We start from the raw sequence: 17,407 nt of genomic DNA on the forward strand, positions 1-17,407 counted from the left end.
CCTTTCAACGCCTCTCTCTGTCTCTCGCAAGAAAAGTTGACCCCCCCAACAAAGTAAAGCTATTTTTCGGCTACGAGCCGACAGGGACCCCGCCTTATTAGTCAGAGGTCCCTTTACTACAGTTCGGAGTCGCGGACCTTCAGTAATAGTAATAAATCACACAGCAATAGCACATTCACGTTGTTGTAAAAAGCATGATAATATATTAAGTAATCCAAAGTATTCAGAATACGTTACTGTCATTGAGTAACGTAACGGAATACGTTACAGAATACATTTTGGGGCATGTATTCTGTATTCTGTAATGGAATACATTTTAAAAGTAACCTTCCCAACACTGCTAGCAGCATAAACATCCACGACTGTAGCGCTAAAAACTGCAACAGTTTTCACTTTACTGACCTTATTCCATGTTAACCACCAGAATAGCTGACATTTTACCTATAGTGTATGTCATTTCTACTCCTATTTTTTTTCAATTATTGCTTTTTTTGTTTGTTTGTTTGTTTGTTTGTTTGTTTGTTTGTTTGTTTGTTTGTTTGTTTGTTTGTTTGTTTGTTTGTTTGTTTGTTTGTTTTTACAAAAGATTCAGTGTCAGTGAGGGATCAAAGAAAATCTCCAAATGATAAGTGAGAAAACCATTTAGGTGGTGTATCACAGGATCTCCAAGTAACTCTACAGGTTCTGAGTTTCCATAAAACCAAGAAAAATATGCATCCATTTTCTGTGTGGCAGACTTGCTGTAACTGCGTGGCTTTGTTCGGTAATAAACAGTTCTCGTGTACAGTAATGCATGCATGTGATTTCCTGAAAATTGAGATGGCAGGAAGTGGTTTTCTGCTCAATAGTGAAAGTATTTAGAGTTCAAACTTCATTTTACAGAAATGGAGCTCAAGGAGGGAAAGAAGGTAATTGTTATTGTGCATTTATATGGTGTAAGAATAATCATAAACAATTGTTTTTGAATGAAAAGATGTGCCTCAATTCTGAACATCTTTGTACCTGTAGCACATTTGGTACACACGCTTGTGACATAACATACACAGGAGCATGGTGGAGGAAAATAAACGTGGAGTCTGCTGTTTCTCCGTGGACTGCAAGAGAAAATAAGGATCTGCTCATTTATGAGAATTGTCAGCTTGGTTTATTACACTCTAGACTCCTGTCTGCAGTGTGTATGTGTGTGTTACTTCCTGTTCTAGGTGTGAAGTTTTTGTCTTTCAGTGTTGCCGGGTTCTCTCAGATGCACTGAAAATGAGGGATCTGCATCAAGAGGATTACAGAGCAGAGTATCCAGGATCCAGCTGTCTATCTATAAAGAGTGACTGGTCCAAAGCTCAGCCTCCAGTGTTCAACACTGAACCTAGACCCTCAGACACTAAGTAAGAGATACTTTCTGTCTGTAGATCAAACTGAAGATAATTCATTTCATAGGAAGACAAAACTAAATGCTGTTTAATTGTGTCAGATTAACCCACTTTCTGATTTTTAACCTTTTTCTATTGAACAAACAAAGTCATTCAAACCTACTGATGCTCTTTACTATATCCAACTGCTTTCTAATGTGTTTACCCACCAAAGACCATGAAGTCATCTCCCTGAAAAGAACTGATCACAATATAATGGCAAAAGCTGAACTTTAGATAAACAGATGCTGATGTTAGAAGTACACACTGCTCACTGCTCAATAAAAGTAACACTTGGAAAACACATTAGATCTCAATAGGGAAAGAATGATGCTGGATATCTACAGTATACTGTTATGGACTGGGTAATATGTTAGGAATCAGAATCAGAATGGGTTTATTGCCAGATGTTGAGGTTTACAACATTAGGAAATTGCTGCGGTGCTTCAGTGCAGACAATAAGAATTAAAGTGCTATGTAGAAAGAAAGATATGTGCATGAGATATACATGAAACATTGAATGAAACATTGTTTGATGGAAATGGAAATGATCAACATACAGAGGGCTGAATTCAAAGACACCCTGAAATTTAAAGTGAAATGTTTTGTGGCAGGCTTGTTTATTTCACCAAAATGTCATTGCTGCAACTAAAACTGGTACTAAATAGTTTATGTGGCTCCCATGTGCTTCATGCAGGCCAAATACCAACGTAAGGGCATGCTCCTAATGAGATGATGTATGTTGTCATTGAGAATCTGGTCCCAGATTTAGACTGGGGCATCACTAAGCTCCTGGACAGTCTGAGGTGCAACCTGGTGATCCAAGATGAACCAAAACATAATGTCTGTCAGGCGTTGTATGGAGGCGAGGAAGAAGGAACCCAAACGCAGGACTGGCAGGTAGGTGAGGTTTATTATAAGGAGTGGGTGAAGGGGCACTGACTGGCTGGACAACTGAATGGCGGACTGAACTGAGGGAACACACGGGAAGGACAACATAACATCAATGATATGACAGTGAACGAGTAGAAACAGAGGGCTTAAATACACAGACTGATGAGGATGATAATGAGAGACCGGTGAGTACACAGCTGAACATAATCTGGCTAATGACACAAGACGAGCAGGAAAAGCAGGAAGTGAGCACATGGAAGTGCAAAATAAACTGAACATGAACAAAACTGAAAACACTGGGTCACCGACCCAGGAACCCTGACAATGTCCAGGAGATATTTTATTAGATTCAGGTCAGGCAACCGTGGGGGTCAGCCAGTTCCTCCAGTAATAGCTGCATACCCTGGGCACATGCGGTTGGACATTGTTGTAGACCAGGAGGAACCCAGCAGCCATTGCACCAGCATCATTCATGGTGCTGGGCAAGAAGCACAGATCCCACTAGAGGATGTCAGGCCGTCAGGTCACCCTCATAAAGTCTGTTTCTAATTTTTTGGTTAGAGACAATTGTTTGGTAAGGACATTCTACGGCTCTGTTTAACTTACTCCTAGATTAATTGCCTGTCTGCTGGACCTTCATACACTTGAGACTGTGCTGGGAGACTAAGCAACCCTTATGGCAATGGGATGTAATAATGTGCCATTTTGGAAAAGTTGGACTACCTGCAGCCCATGTTTGAGTCAATAGTCTGTGCTTTTGAATGTGATGCAATCAGGAAGTTACAAGTGAGCACTTCTTAAATCCTCTCTTAATCACAGTGGCCTGACTGCTCAGCCTAGTTTCATGGCAAAACCCAAAACTGTCTCAAAAGCTGCCATGAAAAAAAACAAACAACAAAAAACATTTTATGTCCATGAATGACAAGGGTTTTGGGGGGGGGGGTTAGTTTGTTTATGCTTTGTTTGTGTTTCCAGAGATCAACACCACATACACATCACATCATCTGCAGAATCTAGCTGTGTGTCTGCGAAGAGTGATTGGTCCAAAGAGCATAATCCAGACTTCAGTGATGAACCCGCAACCTTAGACAAAAAGTAAGAGACTGTTTCTGCTGAACTGAGTAATTATATTTATATAATTATATTTATATTTTAATTATATTTATATTTCTGACTTTACTGTGTATTTTTCTGGTCAGAATATTTTTTCCTTCATGTCCACAGAGAGAAGAGTCATGTTAGTGTGGAGGAGCAGCTGTCCTACTGTGCTTTGTGTCAGGACATCCTGAAGGATCCAGTCTCTACCAATTGTAGACACTGGTTCTGCAGACAAGGGAGAGACTCCTTGTGTCCACAGTTTGGATGCAGGTCCAGACTGCAGACCGCCAGTCAGAGAGGTTGTGCTCAAAGTACGACTGAACATCTAAAGCCTGGACTTCTTATTGTGATGGGTATTAAAGAGTTTTCTATCTATTTAGCATCATTGTTTTTCTTTCTTTTAGCAGATGTTGGTCTGCAGGAGGTATTAGATGAACATAAAATCAGTCTAAGGAGGAGATGTGAACATGTGACTGAAGGAAGTGATGAAACAGGAAGTGGGACTCTGCTCAACAGGATCTACACTGAACTTTACATCACAGAGGGACAGAGTGAAGAAGTTCATACCCAACATGAGGTGAGGCAGCTGGAGACAGCTTCCAAGACCATCAATGACACTCCAATCAGGTGCCAGGACATCTTTAAAGCTTTGGCTGACCAACAGAGACCCATTAGAGTTGTTCTAACAAATGGCATTGCCGGCATTGGAAAAACCTTCTCAGTACAGAAGTTCACTCTGGACTGGGGAGAAGGTTTGGAGAACCAAGACATCAGTGTGGTGATTCTGCTTTCATTCAGGGAGCTGAACGTGATCACAGATGAGCAGTACAGTCTTCTAGAGCTGCTCCATGTTTTCCATCCAGCATTACAGAAGGTCACAGCAGAGAAGCTCGCTGTCTGTAAACTTTTGTTCATATTTGACGGCCTGGATGAAACCAGACTTTCATTGGATTTCACCAACAGGAAGCTTGTGTCTAATGTCACACAGAAGTCATCAGTCAGCGAGCTGCTGACAAACCTCATCGAGGGGAATCTGCTTCCCTTGGCTCTCGTCTGGATAACTTCCCGACCTGCAGCATCCAGTCAGATCCCTACTATATGTGTTGACAGGGTAACAGAAGTACGAGGTTTCACTGACGCCCAGAAGGAGGAGTACTTCACGAGCAGATTCAGTGATGAAGAGCTGTCCAGCAGAATCATCTCCCACATGAAGACATCCAGGAGCCTCCACATCATGTGTAGAATCCCTGTGTTCTGCTGGATCACTGCTACGGTTCTGGAGCACATGTTGACTACAGAGGAGAGAGGAGAGCTGCCCAAGACCCTGACTGACATGTACTCACACTTCCTGCTCGTTCAGACAAAGAGAAAGAAGCACAAATACCACGAGGGACATGAGACGAGTCCACAGGAGCTGATGCAGGCTGACAGGGATGTTCTCCTGAAGCTGGGGCGGCTGGCCTTTGAACATCTGGAGAAAGGAAACATCCTATTTTACCAAGAAGACCTGGAGCAGTGTGGTCTGAATGTCACAGAGGCCTCAGTGTACTCAGGCATTTGTACAGAGATCTTAAAAAGAGAGTGTGCGATCTTCAAGAAACCAGTCTACTGCTTTGTTCATCTGAGCATTCAGGAGTTTCTGGCTGCTGTCTACATGTTCCACTGTTACAGCAACAGGAAGGAAGAGGTGCTGGAGAAGTTTCTGAGGAATGATTTTCCAGATTTATTTACTGATGATTTTGATGATGGTATGCCCATCTATTTTCAAGAGGACTTTCTTTCCACTGTCATGCAGAAATCTCTCCAAAGTAAGAATGGCCAACTGGATCTATTTGTCCGCTTTCTTCATGGCCTGTCACTAGACTACAACCAGAGACTCTTAGGAGGTCTGCTCAATAAGATGGAGTACAGTCCAGAAATTATCCAGAGAGTCATCAATAATCTGAAGAAGATGAAGAGTGATAAAATCTCTCCTGATAGAAGTATCAACATCTTTCATTGTTTGATGGAGATGAATGACTTCTCAGTACATCAGGAGATCCAAGAGTTCCTGAAATCAGAAAACAGATCAGAGAAGGAACTATCTGACATCCATTGCTCAGCTCTGGCCTACATGCTCCAGATGTCAGAGGAGGTTCTGGATGACCTGGACCTGAATAAGTATAATACATCAAAGGAGGGACAACGAAGACTTATTCCAGCTATAAGAAACTGCAGAAAGGCACGGTAAGACCAGATATAGTTATCATCAAAAAATAATTTGTGCTCAAATCTATGTTCTAAAGTACCGATTACATGAGAGAAAGACTCATCCTGCAGAAATTGACAAGATCTTTTGACAGTACTTTTCTAGCTTCTCATGGTCATTCTGTCTGATTTCCTGCCTGCTAGAATAGCCACATTGCCACTGTCAGTCTTACATTGTCTGACCTACTTGCATCTTTGAGTAGTTCATGGTGGCCTATCTCATACCCAGGCGCTTGCAAAAGAGTTCATTATGGAAAATTCCCAGCATGAGATGACAGAAGAATAACAAAGTGATGGTTCAGGGCCACCTCATCCAGCCCTTGCAATACAAAAAGTACATTTTAAAGGCTAGTCTTAAAAGTAGAGAGGATCTCTGTCTTTCAAATTCAAATTATAGTTAGCTACCACAAGCGGAATAAGTAACTGATTTTAAGTAATGGTTCAGTTACAGCAATTTTAAATTGTGCTAATATTGAATCTGATGATGTTCAGTTAGTTTAATTTTAGTTTAATTTCTATACTGTTTGGACAACAGACTCTAAATGTTCCACTTATGTAGATGAAGCTGGAAATTTTTCAAGTGTTTCTCATCAAATGGAGGAAAACTCATTTGTCCACTTTATAACATGTGTGGTGATATATTTTCCATCACAGGCTTTCTAGCTGTGAACTCTCAGAAAGTCACTGTGAAATTGTCGCATCAGCTCTGAAGTCCAGTCCCTCCCATCTAACAGGGCTGGACCTGAGTGGAGCCAAACTCCCTGATTCAGCTTTGAAGCAGCTGTTTACTGGCCTAGAGAGTGCAAACTGTAGGCTGGAGACTCTAAGGTCAGTTCATCAAGACTGTTTTTTATTTTGAACATATTGTAATAATTTGAATGTCAATATTCAATTTAATTTCAATTCTGTTTTATTCACATAGTGCCAGATCACAACAATAGTGAACTCAAGCTGCTTTACATTAAAATATGAAGACCCATAGAGTCATCACAATATGTGTTTCATTCCCACTGAATGAAAAACTTGAAAACATGTTCCTATGATTTTTAGGCCCACATACAATAACCACAGTTTTATCTTAATTTAGAAGCAGTAAATTGGAGGTGATCCAGGTCCTTATACCTTTACATTTCTTCAGTTTAATTAATTGGTGTGTTTGTCTGTTTTTGTTGACAGATAGACAGATAAAGTTGAGTATCACCCCAACATAGCAATGCAAATGTATTCTATGCCTTCTAATAATACTGCCTAAGGGAAGAATGCATAATGCAAATACATTTGGTCCCATCACAGAACCAGGAGGAGCTCCATAATTAATGCCAATTATATGAGCCTTGAGGTTTGGGTGTCCAGGACTTGAATTTTAGTGGATGTAGGTGCATAGGTGCATAATTGAATTGAGTTTTGAAATTCCAGGACACACACACACATACACACACAAAAAATGACAAGAGACAGCTGAAGACCACTTGTTCCTGTAGCAGATGTGAAATACCTTCAAAATTGGCTCATCATGTGTGTTTTTTTTCTTGGTGTTTACTAGGGATGGGTATCGTTTAGGTTTTATCCGATACCGGTGCCAAATCGGTACTTTTGAAACGGTGCCGGTGCTCAAACCGGTGCTTAAAGAATGGAGAACACAAAATTGGTCCATAAACCTCTCATGTTCAGCTGTTTTTTGTAAAAAGATAACAATGTTAGCTTTTTCTGCAGCTATAGGGCATATATGGTATCGCTCTTGGCTGGAAGCAGTGCTTAGACAATGGAAAAAACACAAACTTTGTCCTAAACCTCTCATGTTTAACTGTTTTCCACTTTTTCTTTGGTCATTTTAGCCTTTTTGGCCAGGGTGAAGGGAGTATCTGCCATCAAACAAGAGGACAGCCGCATGTAGCTATGATGATGTTTGCTAGTTCACCTTACATGCATTAATGTAATAACGTGGTTAGCCTACTCAACATAAATTACACACGAACAACATTAAGCTACTCATGCAGAGAAGAACGGCTGCTGCCATCATCATCCGTCATCATTTCTGCTACACTGGCAGGGCTAGGGGCCAGGACTCTCCTCTTCGTGTTTTTGGGGGATGTTGCATAACAGGCAACCCACCCACAGTAGATGTGCTCAGTGTGAGGTCTCGCAGCAAGCTATCAAATACGGCGCATTTCTGGGCTTTTAAAAAAACCGCTATGCGTCGCCAGGTGTTTCATCGGATTTGAGGTGTTACCTCCTTTGACAGTATCACAGTATCAGCTTAAAGCACTTGTTGCAGGCTGCTGAGTTTGCATATTTTGCTGTGAAGTACAGCCAGACTTTTGACCGCTTCGCCTTGGACATTTTTAATCTGTAGCTCTGCTCTAAAAGAACGTACGTACCTGGGCCCGCCTACTATCCTCGGAAACGTAAAATGATTGGCTAGAAGTGTATCACAGCTCAGGAAAAAAAAGCACCGAAATAAAGCACCGAAATGTGCGCTGCTTTTCGGTCTGGTTGCTACCGTTTATGTCAGAACCGGTGCCATCATGGCACCGGACACCGGTACCCATCCCTAGTGTTTACACAGCGTTTTGCTTCTGAGCTGCAGTGGAGGCATAGTAACTGTGTTGATATGAACAGGTTATTGAATACTATACTGACATTTAGATGATGTGTGTAGAAGTCTGACATGACGATAATTATACACAATGATAGAACTAACAACACAGACCAAGTCACTACTCGTTTTAGAGATAGGTTTGTTCATCAGCACGTACTAATGTTGAGATGCACATTTAACACTTAAACACATCTGATTGGATTATAAATAATTCTTTATTCAGTTTATGGGATTGCAGTTTGTCAGACGTCAGCTGTGCTGCTTTGGTGTCCGCTCTCAAGTCCAACCACTCCCATCTGAAATATTTGGACTTGAGTCTCAACAAGCTGCAAGATTCAGGAGTGAAACACTTATGTGATTTTCTTCAGAGTCCACACTGCAGATTGGAGACTCTGAGGTCAGTTTACTTACCTCTCTCTCACTCACCCTTTCGCTCCCAATATATGATCTGAAAAAATTTTCTTTTCACAATGTATTCTAATATATTTTGAGGATGTCCGGTGAAATGCTAGCATTTATTTTATTTAATTCAGTGCAACATCACAGTAGTGTCTGATAATTTCATCATCATCATCATCATCATCATCATCATCATCGTTTATTTATATAGCACTTTTAAAACACACAAGGCTGACCAAAGTGCTGAACAACAGAAACATAATAGATACCATAAGAATAATAAATACGATAAAATAATAAACATAGCAAAAACAATAAGATACAAGTCAGTCAACCACTGAATCAAAAGCCAGTGAATGAAAATGCGTTTTCAATCTGGATTTAAAAGCCATCACTGATGTCGATTGCCTAATGTGAAGAGGAAGATTATTCCAAAGCTTAGGAGCCACAATAGAGAACGCTCGGTCTCCTCTCAGTTTCAACCGTGGTTTGGGGACTGAGAGCAACAGCTGCTCAGCTGACCGGAGAGAACGAGTGGGGACATAGGGCTTCAGCAAATCAGACAGATTGCCAGACCATTTAAAGATTTAAAAACCAATAAAAGAACTTTAAAATGAATCCTAAATTCAATTGGAAGCCAGTGCAGGGAGGCCAGAACCGGAGTAATGTGCTCAAATTTCCTTTTACCAGATAAAAACCGTGCCGCAGCATTCTGTACTAGTTGCAGGCATGTCAGAGTGCCCGGTCCAACCCCTATTAAAAGGGAGTTACAATAATCCAAGCATGAGGTTATAAAAGCGTGGATAACAGTCTCCAAGTCACGCCTTGAAAGAAAAGGTTTAACCTTCGACAGACGCCTGAGTTGATAGAATGACGATTTCACCACCCCATTCATGTAGCCATCAAGGGTAAGTGCAGAGTCGATTTTTAACCCAAGATTGGTAATTGAGCTCTTCAGGTGAGGGGTCAGAGCAGCAAGGTCAACATCAGGGATATCAGAGGAACGATTCGGGCCAAACAGAATTACTTCCGTTTTACGTTCGTTAAAATTTAAAAAGTTTTGAGCCATCCATGACTTAACATCACTAAGGCAATCAAGCAGGAGTCTAATTTGGGAGCTATCAGAATGACTGAAAGGAAAATAAAGCTGGCAATCATCAGCATATAGATGAAATGAAACTTTATGTTTACGAAAGATCGCACCCAGTGGCAGGAGATACAATGAAAACAGTAATGGCCCAAGAATAGATCCCTGTGGTACACCCCATGGTAGAGGGGCCACAGAGGATGATGACGAGCCCAACTTAACACAGAAGCTCCTGTTTGAGAGGTATGATTTTATCCACAGGAGTGCAAAGCCAGAAATGCCCACACAATGCTGTAAACGAGAGATCAGCAGGTCATGATCCACTGTGTCAAATGCAGCAGTCATATCTAGTAGTATAAGCACTACGTGTTTACCACAGTCCGTCGCTACCAGAATATCGTTCATAACCTTTATGAGAGCTGTCTCTGTGCTATGAAACGTCCTAAAGCCGGACTGAAAAACTTCAAACATATGAGAGTTGTTTGGATAATCCATCAGCTGAGTGTGAACAACCTTTTCCAAGATCTTACTCAGAAAAGGAAGTTTAGAGATGGGTTTAAAATTTGACATTACTGAAATATCTGAGCCTGGCTTCTTAAGTAAGGGATGAATAACTGCATGCTTAAACTCACTTGGTACTTGACCTGACAAGAGGCTGGTATTGATTATGTTTAAAATATGTGGTCCAACAGTAGGAAACACCTCTTTCAGAAAACGCGGTGGAACGACATCATTCGGAGAACCACATGGTTTAGCACTTAACACAAGCTTCTCTAGTTCAGGTAGAACAATCGGTTGGAAAGCAATAAGCAAATTTAAACAGGGAACATGCACAGCCGGGCCAACAGAAGATAAAGTGGAGGGTCTCAAACTGGCAACCTTATCCACAAAGAAATTAAGAAACCTATTACACGTAACCTCTGAAGATTGCAAAAGAACATGATCCTCTGCATTCAGTACAGAATTAATGGTATTATACAGAACACAAGGGTTATGTGAATTAACAGCAATAAGTTGTGAAAAATAGGAGTTTTTGGCGGTCTTTACTGCCCTCTGATAAGCTTTCCAACTCGTCTTAAGAGCTTCCAGAGAAACGCACAGCCTGTCCTTTTTCCATCGTCTTTCACATCTCCTACATTCTCTTCTAATGGCTCGAGTAAAATCGGTTAGCCAAGGGCTGGCCTTGGGTTTACACTGCCTGAGTCTTAGAGGTGCAACAACATCAAGGGCAGATTTACAAACAGAGCCCAGATGAGAGAGTAATCCATCTACGGAGGACGACTCAGAGGGACTGGACACAAGTTGTTCAAATAGTGTTGAAAAATCCTCAGCAGTATCTGAGCCGAAGGTACGATAGCATTGCATAGGTGCAACCCGTTTAACAACAGGACTAAGAGGAACAACGTCAAATAAAATGGGCATATGGTCAGAGAATACAGCATCCTCCACATGTAAGTTACAGACAGATAACCCATATGATAACACCAAATCCAATGTGTGACCACGTTCTTGAGTGGCACCTTTAACAGATTGAACAAGATTAAAAGAATTCACCAGGTCCATGAATTCCTTAGCCAGGGGCTTCCCTGGGCAACAGACGTGTATATTAAAATCACCGAGTAGCAGGACCTGGTCATACCGGGATGCACAGTCAGCGAGAAACTCCGAAAACTCAGATAAAAACTCCTTGTTATATTTAGGAGGCCGATAAACTATTGCACACAGCAATGAAGGCGAGTGGCCAAGTTCACACAGGCAAAGTTCAAAGCTGGTGTGGCGTGTCCATGAGGATAGTTGCTTAAACTCAAAGTGTGATTTAAAAACAACAGCTAACCCCCCGCCATGACCAGAAGCTCTCGGAGCACTAAAATAAGCACAGCTGGCGGGCAGCAGTTCAGAAAAAATGCTTAACTCACCGGGTGAACTCCAGGTTTCAGTCAAACAGAGGAAATCCAATGCATGGGAAGAAAAGAAATCCTTCAGGATGAAGGTCTTATTCGCCACCGATCTGGCATTTATTAAACCCAACCTGAGGGGAGCTGGTTCGGAGACCTCCGCGGCAGTGACAACCAGATCCACCAATCAAAGGTTTGATCGGTCCATTCCCCTCCAACACAGATGCCGAAGAGGGAATGATTTAACAGGGCTGCTCCCGATAGAGCCGACAACGGAGACCAACCAGGAATCCACAGGATCCAGTGTACGCGATGGTACCAAGAGTCGTGGAAAAGATTGACGAACAGAGCGTAGATCGTGAGGAAGCTAAGAAATCTGGATTCTCAGCTTAACGAGGCGACCTCCACGGGTACCCCGTCTCCTGCGTCATTTCCGCATATCTGGTGGCAGTGGTAGGGGATGCCAGCGCAATGGTACTGCTTCCAGGTAGGGAGGCAGAAAACCCTGGCTATCTTTACCAAACCAAACTGAAACTTTGGTGGATAAGCCGCTTTCCAATAAAGTCTGGCGATCATACGACAGTGTTGAACTGACATGTTGCACAACATTAGCTAAAAACAATACAATCAAACAAATAAAAAGGAGCGGTTGACGGCATGCCAAACACACAGGCGCCATCTTAAAACACATCCCCCATTAACACTGATTGATCAGCACACACACACACACACACACACACACACACACACACACACACACACACACACACACACACACACACACACACTGACCTGTAAAAGCTGAGTTGACCATTTTTATTTTTATTTTTTTATTTTTTTTGCTAGCTTTATGGTGTTTGTTCCCTTACGTGTCTTTTCTGTCTTAGTCTTGTCTCTGTGTTTTGTCCTTAGTATCTCATTTGTAAAGTCGGTCTGGTCTGGTCCATGCTTGTTTACCTTTCTGTTCTTGTGTCAAGTTTGTAGGGTTGTGTCTGTGTCTCCATGTTAGTTATTTCCTGTTTTATTTTGACAGTTTTTTTTGTCCCTTTTTTAAAATTCAGTTTTACTTCCAGTGTCTTCTGATTGATCCCAATTGTCCTGCCACCTATTTCATCCTCCCTCATTATCTCGTGTCTCCCTCAGTTTATTGTCGTGTCCTCCTTCATGCTGTGTGCCTTGTGTGTTCGAATTTCCTCGGCTCTTGCCTTGCCCCAGTTTTGTATTTTGGTATTTTGTTCCTTTGAGTTCCAGCAATACAGCTGCCTATGTATTTGAACCGTGTCCCCTGTGTCCTATATACTGGGTCCAAAATTTGAAGCACAGTACTTCATGACACCACAAACTGATAATCAGTTAATCAAACGTATTTGATTAGAAGCATGTGACTTCTGCTCACCCTCTTCAATTTTTCGTCAGCAGTGATAACATACTTAGAGTGTTTTCACATCTATGCACCATACATTTGGTAATTTAATAATTACAGAGTTTTGGGAGGATTCTTATACAATAGCCACTTACAACTGGGCATACAGGTTATAGGTTGACTCAGGAGATCTGATTAGATTATAAATGATTTTATTTATATGTTTTACTTTTTATTCAGATTGTATCGTTGCGGTTTGTCAGTGATCAGCTGTGCTGCTCTGGTCTCTGCTCTCAAGTCCAACCCCTCTCATATGAAACATCTTGACCTGAGCTACAACAAGTTGCAGAATTTAGATGTGCAGCAGCTGTTGGGGCTTCTGAAGAGTCCACAGTGTAGACTGGATCTTAGGATCTGAGGTCAGTAGAAGGTTGGAGTGGTGCTCCAGTAATATTTTCCTAAACAGAGTTTTATGAAAGCAAAGACCCAGTGTTTCCTGCAAACCTGAAGCCTCCAATATATCCACTATCCTCTGCACATGTCCAAGCCATTGCTTGTTTTTTCAACACTATACAACTTGTCAGTTTCATCTCTGTCACAGTTCTGGAATCACTCTGACTAAAGCCTGCAAATCAGTGGCTCTTATTTCAGAGAACCAAAATTGCATTTAGTAACCATTTAATACTCATAGAGAGCACAAGTTCTGCCAAGTTCCAGGAAACATATTTATACATCTGTCTTGTCAGTGCTTTCAGTTCAGTAACAGCATCCATGTTTATTAGTCAGCTGATATTTCAGAATCAGATATGTTTATAAACTAGGGCTGTCAACGTTAACGCATCATCACGGTTAATGAGCTTAACATTTTAACATGTTTAACCTATCTGGAGTGCAGAATGGACAAACTTTGGAGAAACTGCCCGAAATGCATTGACAGAGACATTTCAGGGATTTTGAGTTATTCCAGATGGGTTAATTGTGTTAAATATTTTAATCACGTTAATCGTGATGACGGATTAATCCGCATTAATGTTGACAGCCCTATTATGAACACATGAAGACTCTGTTTTAGTGGAACAACAGGAAATGGTCCACTCTTGCTCTGAACATTAATCAGGTCCCTGCTTCATATTGGACATTCTGCATTACTGACAGACAGGAGATGGTGATGACTGTCAATATCTGTAAACAATCAGTTAGAAAATATGTTGTTTTTTTCTGCAGAGTGAAGTCATTTTGGTAAACAAGACAGCGTGTGTGCCAAGAGAGGATAAGCTGTGTCTTGATGATGTTGAAGTAGCATTGCTCTGACTGGGCCACGTTACTGGGAGGTTGAGTGGAGAGCAGAGCTTCATCCAGAAGTGACTGACAGAGGAGTCATCACCTCACAGAAGCTGTTTCTTTCAGGTGAACATAGATAATCCATCACTAAAGTGTTTCAGGAGTCTCGTGATTTATTTCCACTGTGGACTTGAATGACATCTGCAGATTTGATGCTAAAAATCTCTGCAAGTGTGAGCATTTAGCTTACTAAGTTCAGTCCAACATGACTGAACTTCCTTTTAACATTCAGAGCTGAAAAGGAAGCTGGCTACACTACACAGCTCCTCCCCGACTCCTCTCCTGCTTTCTGCACTGGATGTGCTGTCTTACTGACTGACGGCTGATGAAGAGTCCCTATGGAAACACTTGATTCACATATCAATTCTGTTATAGTGGAAGGACTCATTCTTCAGTGTCTGACAGATGAATGGGACGATGTGCAGATGATTTTCAGTGCTGCAGAGTGAACTGCTCTGTGAACAACTCCACTGTCAGTGTGATGGCTGCACTTACAGCCACACAGTGGTAATATCACCATGTTAGTGTAGAGGCTTATAAGTAATATTGCATTCACATTTCTTTCTTTAAATATAGGAATTTATTTACAGAACAATAAATAACTGGTTTTGGTTTAGAATTCATTCACATATCCACATAACGCTGCATTCTAAAATAAGTGCGCACATTTTAGTTTACACTGTTATGTATGATTAATCTTTTGTTTTCTGAGTTACCTTAGTTGCAGCTGTTCCAGTCCCTTGATTAAGGAGCCAAGAGGTGGAAAAGGGGCGGAGCGAGCTTTAAAGGAAGGCTACAAATTGGTTCACGCCATAACTCGGGACCATGGGGGGGAATTGGAGTTCATTATGTTTGGTTTAGTTAGGTTTTGTGTGTTTTACCCCTTTTCCTGTTTTTGTGGGCTGATCAGCCACTATTTAAGTTTCCCCTTTGTCTCATTAAGTTAGGTCAGTTTGTTTGAGTTATCAGTTGTGTTGTTAACTTTGAGTAGAGTTTTGTTAGTTTGACCTCTTTTATGGGCCCAAGATTTTGATTCTTTTTGCATGAGTTAACCAATTATGTTTTTTGGGTTAAATAAAAAAATCATTTTTTGGACTTTAACCTGTGCCTAAGTTTCCTTCACTGCTCGGTCCATCACAGTCAGACATGATGTAGAGTCCAGCATCACCCCTGTGTGTCCCTCTGGATCATTAGTGTATTTGAACTGTTCTGTCCTTGTACACACAGAGAGTCCTCCACCCCTTCTGTTTCACACTCACGCACCTACTCAATCTGTATTTTATTTCATCTTTTTATTCACGGATATTCTGCAGCCAGAATTAAACTACAGATCATGTCTGCTTAGGACATTTACAGAACAGCATTTACAACCATGTATACAGTGCAGAGGCAGCTTAGTTGGCTGTCAACCCTTGCAAAGTGTCTGCTTATCACTGTTTCTTTATGTTGTAATGTCACCCTGTGGAATGATTGAGAACTGCAGTTAATGTTCAATTTATATCTCATGCGGGCACTCTCCATGCGCAATGACCATTCTTTAATCAGGACAGGGTTATATTTGTGTCCCCCTATGACGGGAATAAGAGGCTTTTATCTAGGCTTTTAAGGTATGGACATTGAGGCTGTGGACAGCTACAGGTACCTTGGTGTTCATCTGAACAACAAACTGGACTGGACTCATAATTCAGACGCCCTCTACAGGAAAGGGCAGAGCAGGCTGTACCTGCTGCGGAGACTCAGGTCTTTTGGAGTGAAGAGCCCACTCCTGAAGACCTTCTATGACTCTGTGGTGGCCTCAGCCATCTTTTATGGTGTGGTCTGCTGGGGTGGCAACATCTCTGCTGGGATAGGAAGAGACTGAACTGGCTGATCTGCAGGGCCAGCTCTGTTCTAGGATGCGCTCTGGACCCAGTGGAGGTGGTGAGTGACAGGAGAACGGCGGCTAAGCTGTCATCCCTGTTGGACAACCTCTCCCACCCCATGCTGGAGACTCTGACAGTACTGAGGAGCTCCTTCAGTGGCAGGCTGCTGCACCCACGGTGTGGGACGGAGAGATTTTGCAGGTCTTTCCTCCCCACTGCTGTCAGACTCCACAACAAAGACTTTTGCTGCTGATCAAACACACACAAACCCACACATGTGCAATAAGACTAAGTGCAATACTCTTTTTTGACAAAGTTGTATTTTTACTCAGTTGTATATAGCATTTGTATTCTATTTTTATCCTATTGTATATGTCTGTGAAGGTTCTCAGTCATCCAGGTCATCGTAGTCAAAGGAGCTTGCAAAGAAAAGCGTCTGGACTTCTTTAAGTTACTTGAAGATGTTTCACCTCTCATCTGAGAAGCTTCTTCAGTTCTAAGGTCAAATGGTGGAGAGTTCCAGATATAAACCTAGTGGGAGTTTCCCCCCACAGAGGGACAAAAGGACCCCCTGATGATCCTCTAATCGCCTGAGTCAAGGTGTGAAACTGGGTGTGGGTCCCAATCAGCCAGAGTTTCGGGTGAGTTCAATGTGAAACCTGGCCTCACCTTATCATGCGAATTCCTGAGATCAGATGGCCCAGGATGTGAGTTAAGGCGTCTGGGAAGGGATCTCAAAACTGGATTATAGATGGAAGAGAGTTGGTGTCGTAAACCACCGCCTCTGTTCAAAGATGGTCGCTCACAGTGGACATAGATGGCTTCTTTCACTCCTCTTTCAAACCATCTGTCCTCTCTGTCCAAAATGTGAACATTGGCATCCTAGAAAGAGTGTCCTTTATCCTTAAGATGCAGATGGACTGCTGAGTCTTGTCCTGTGGAGGTGGCTCTTCTATGTTGTGCCATGCGCTTGTGAAGTGGCTGTTTGGTCTCTCCAATGTAGAGGTCTGGGCATTCGTCGCTGCAACACGCTCAGACAAAAACTGGTTCACAAGCGCATGGCACAACATAGAAGAGCCACCTCCACAGGACAAGACTCAGCAGTCCATCTGCATCTTAAGGATAAAGGTCACTCTTTCGAGTGTCTAATTAGTTCCCAGAACTCAAAAAAATTGAGGAAACTCGTTGCCTCAAAAAAATTGAGTAAAGCTTAGCT

At 41.9% G+C, this 17,407-nt stretch overlaps 1 protein-coding gene across 1 annotated transcript; it reads left to right on the forward strand.

The window, feature by feature from the left end:
- Positions 1-638: 638 nt before the first annotated feature.
- LOC309691793 (protein NLRC3-like) lies at positions 639-15,428 on the forward strand. Its single transcript, XM_082509733.1, has 9 exons — positions 639-908; positions 1,225-1,382; positions 3,276-3,395; positions 3,525-3,709; positions 3,803-5,624; positions 6,300-6,473; positions 8,468-8,641; positions 13,229-13,407; positions 14,213-15,428. The coding sequence occupies exons 1-8, from the start codon at positions 885-887 to the stop codon at positions 13,404-13,406; spliced, it is 2,835 nt and encodes a 944-aa protein (XP_082365859.1). The 5' UTR covers positions 639-884; the 3' UTR covers position 13,407; positions 14,213-15,428.
- Positions 15,429-17,407: the final 1,979 nt, after the last annotated feature.

The sequence above is a fragment of the Aulonocara stuartgranti genome (assembly GCF_965226115.1).
Source record: "Aulonocara stuartgranti genome assembly, chromosome: 17".
Classification (NCBI taxonomy): Eukaryota; Metazoa; Chordata; class Actinopteri; order Cichliformes; family Cichlidae; genus Aulonocara; species Aulonocara stuartgranti.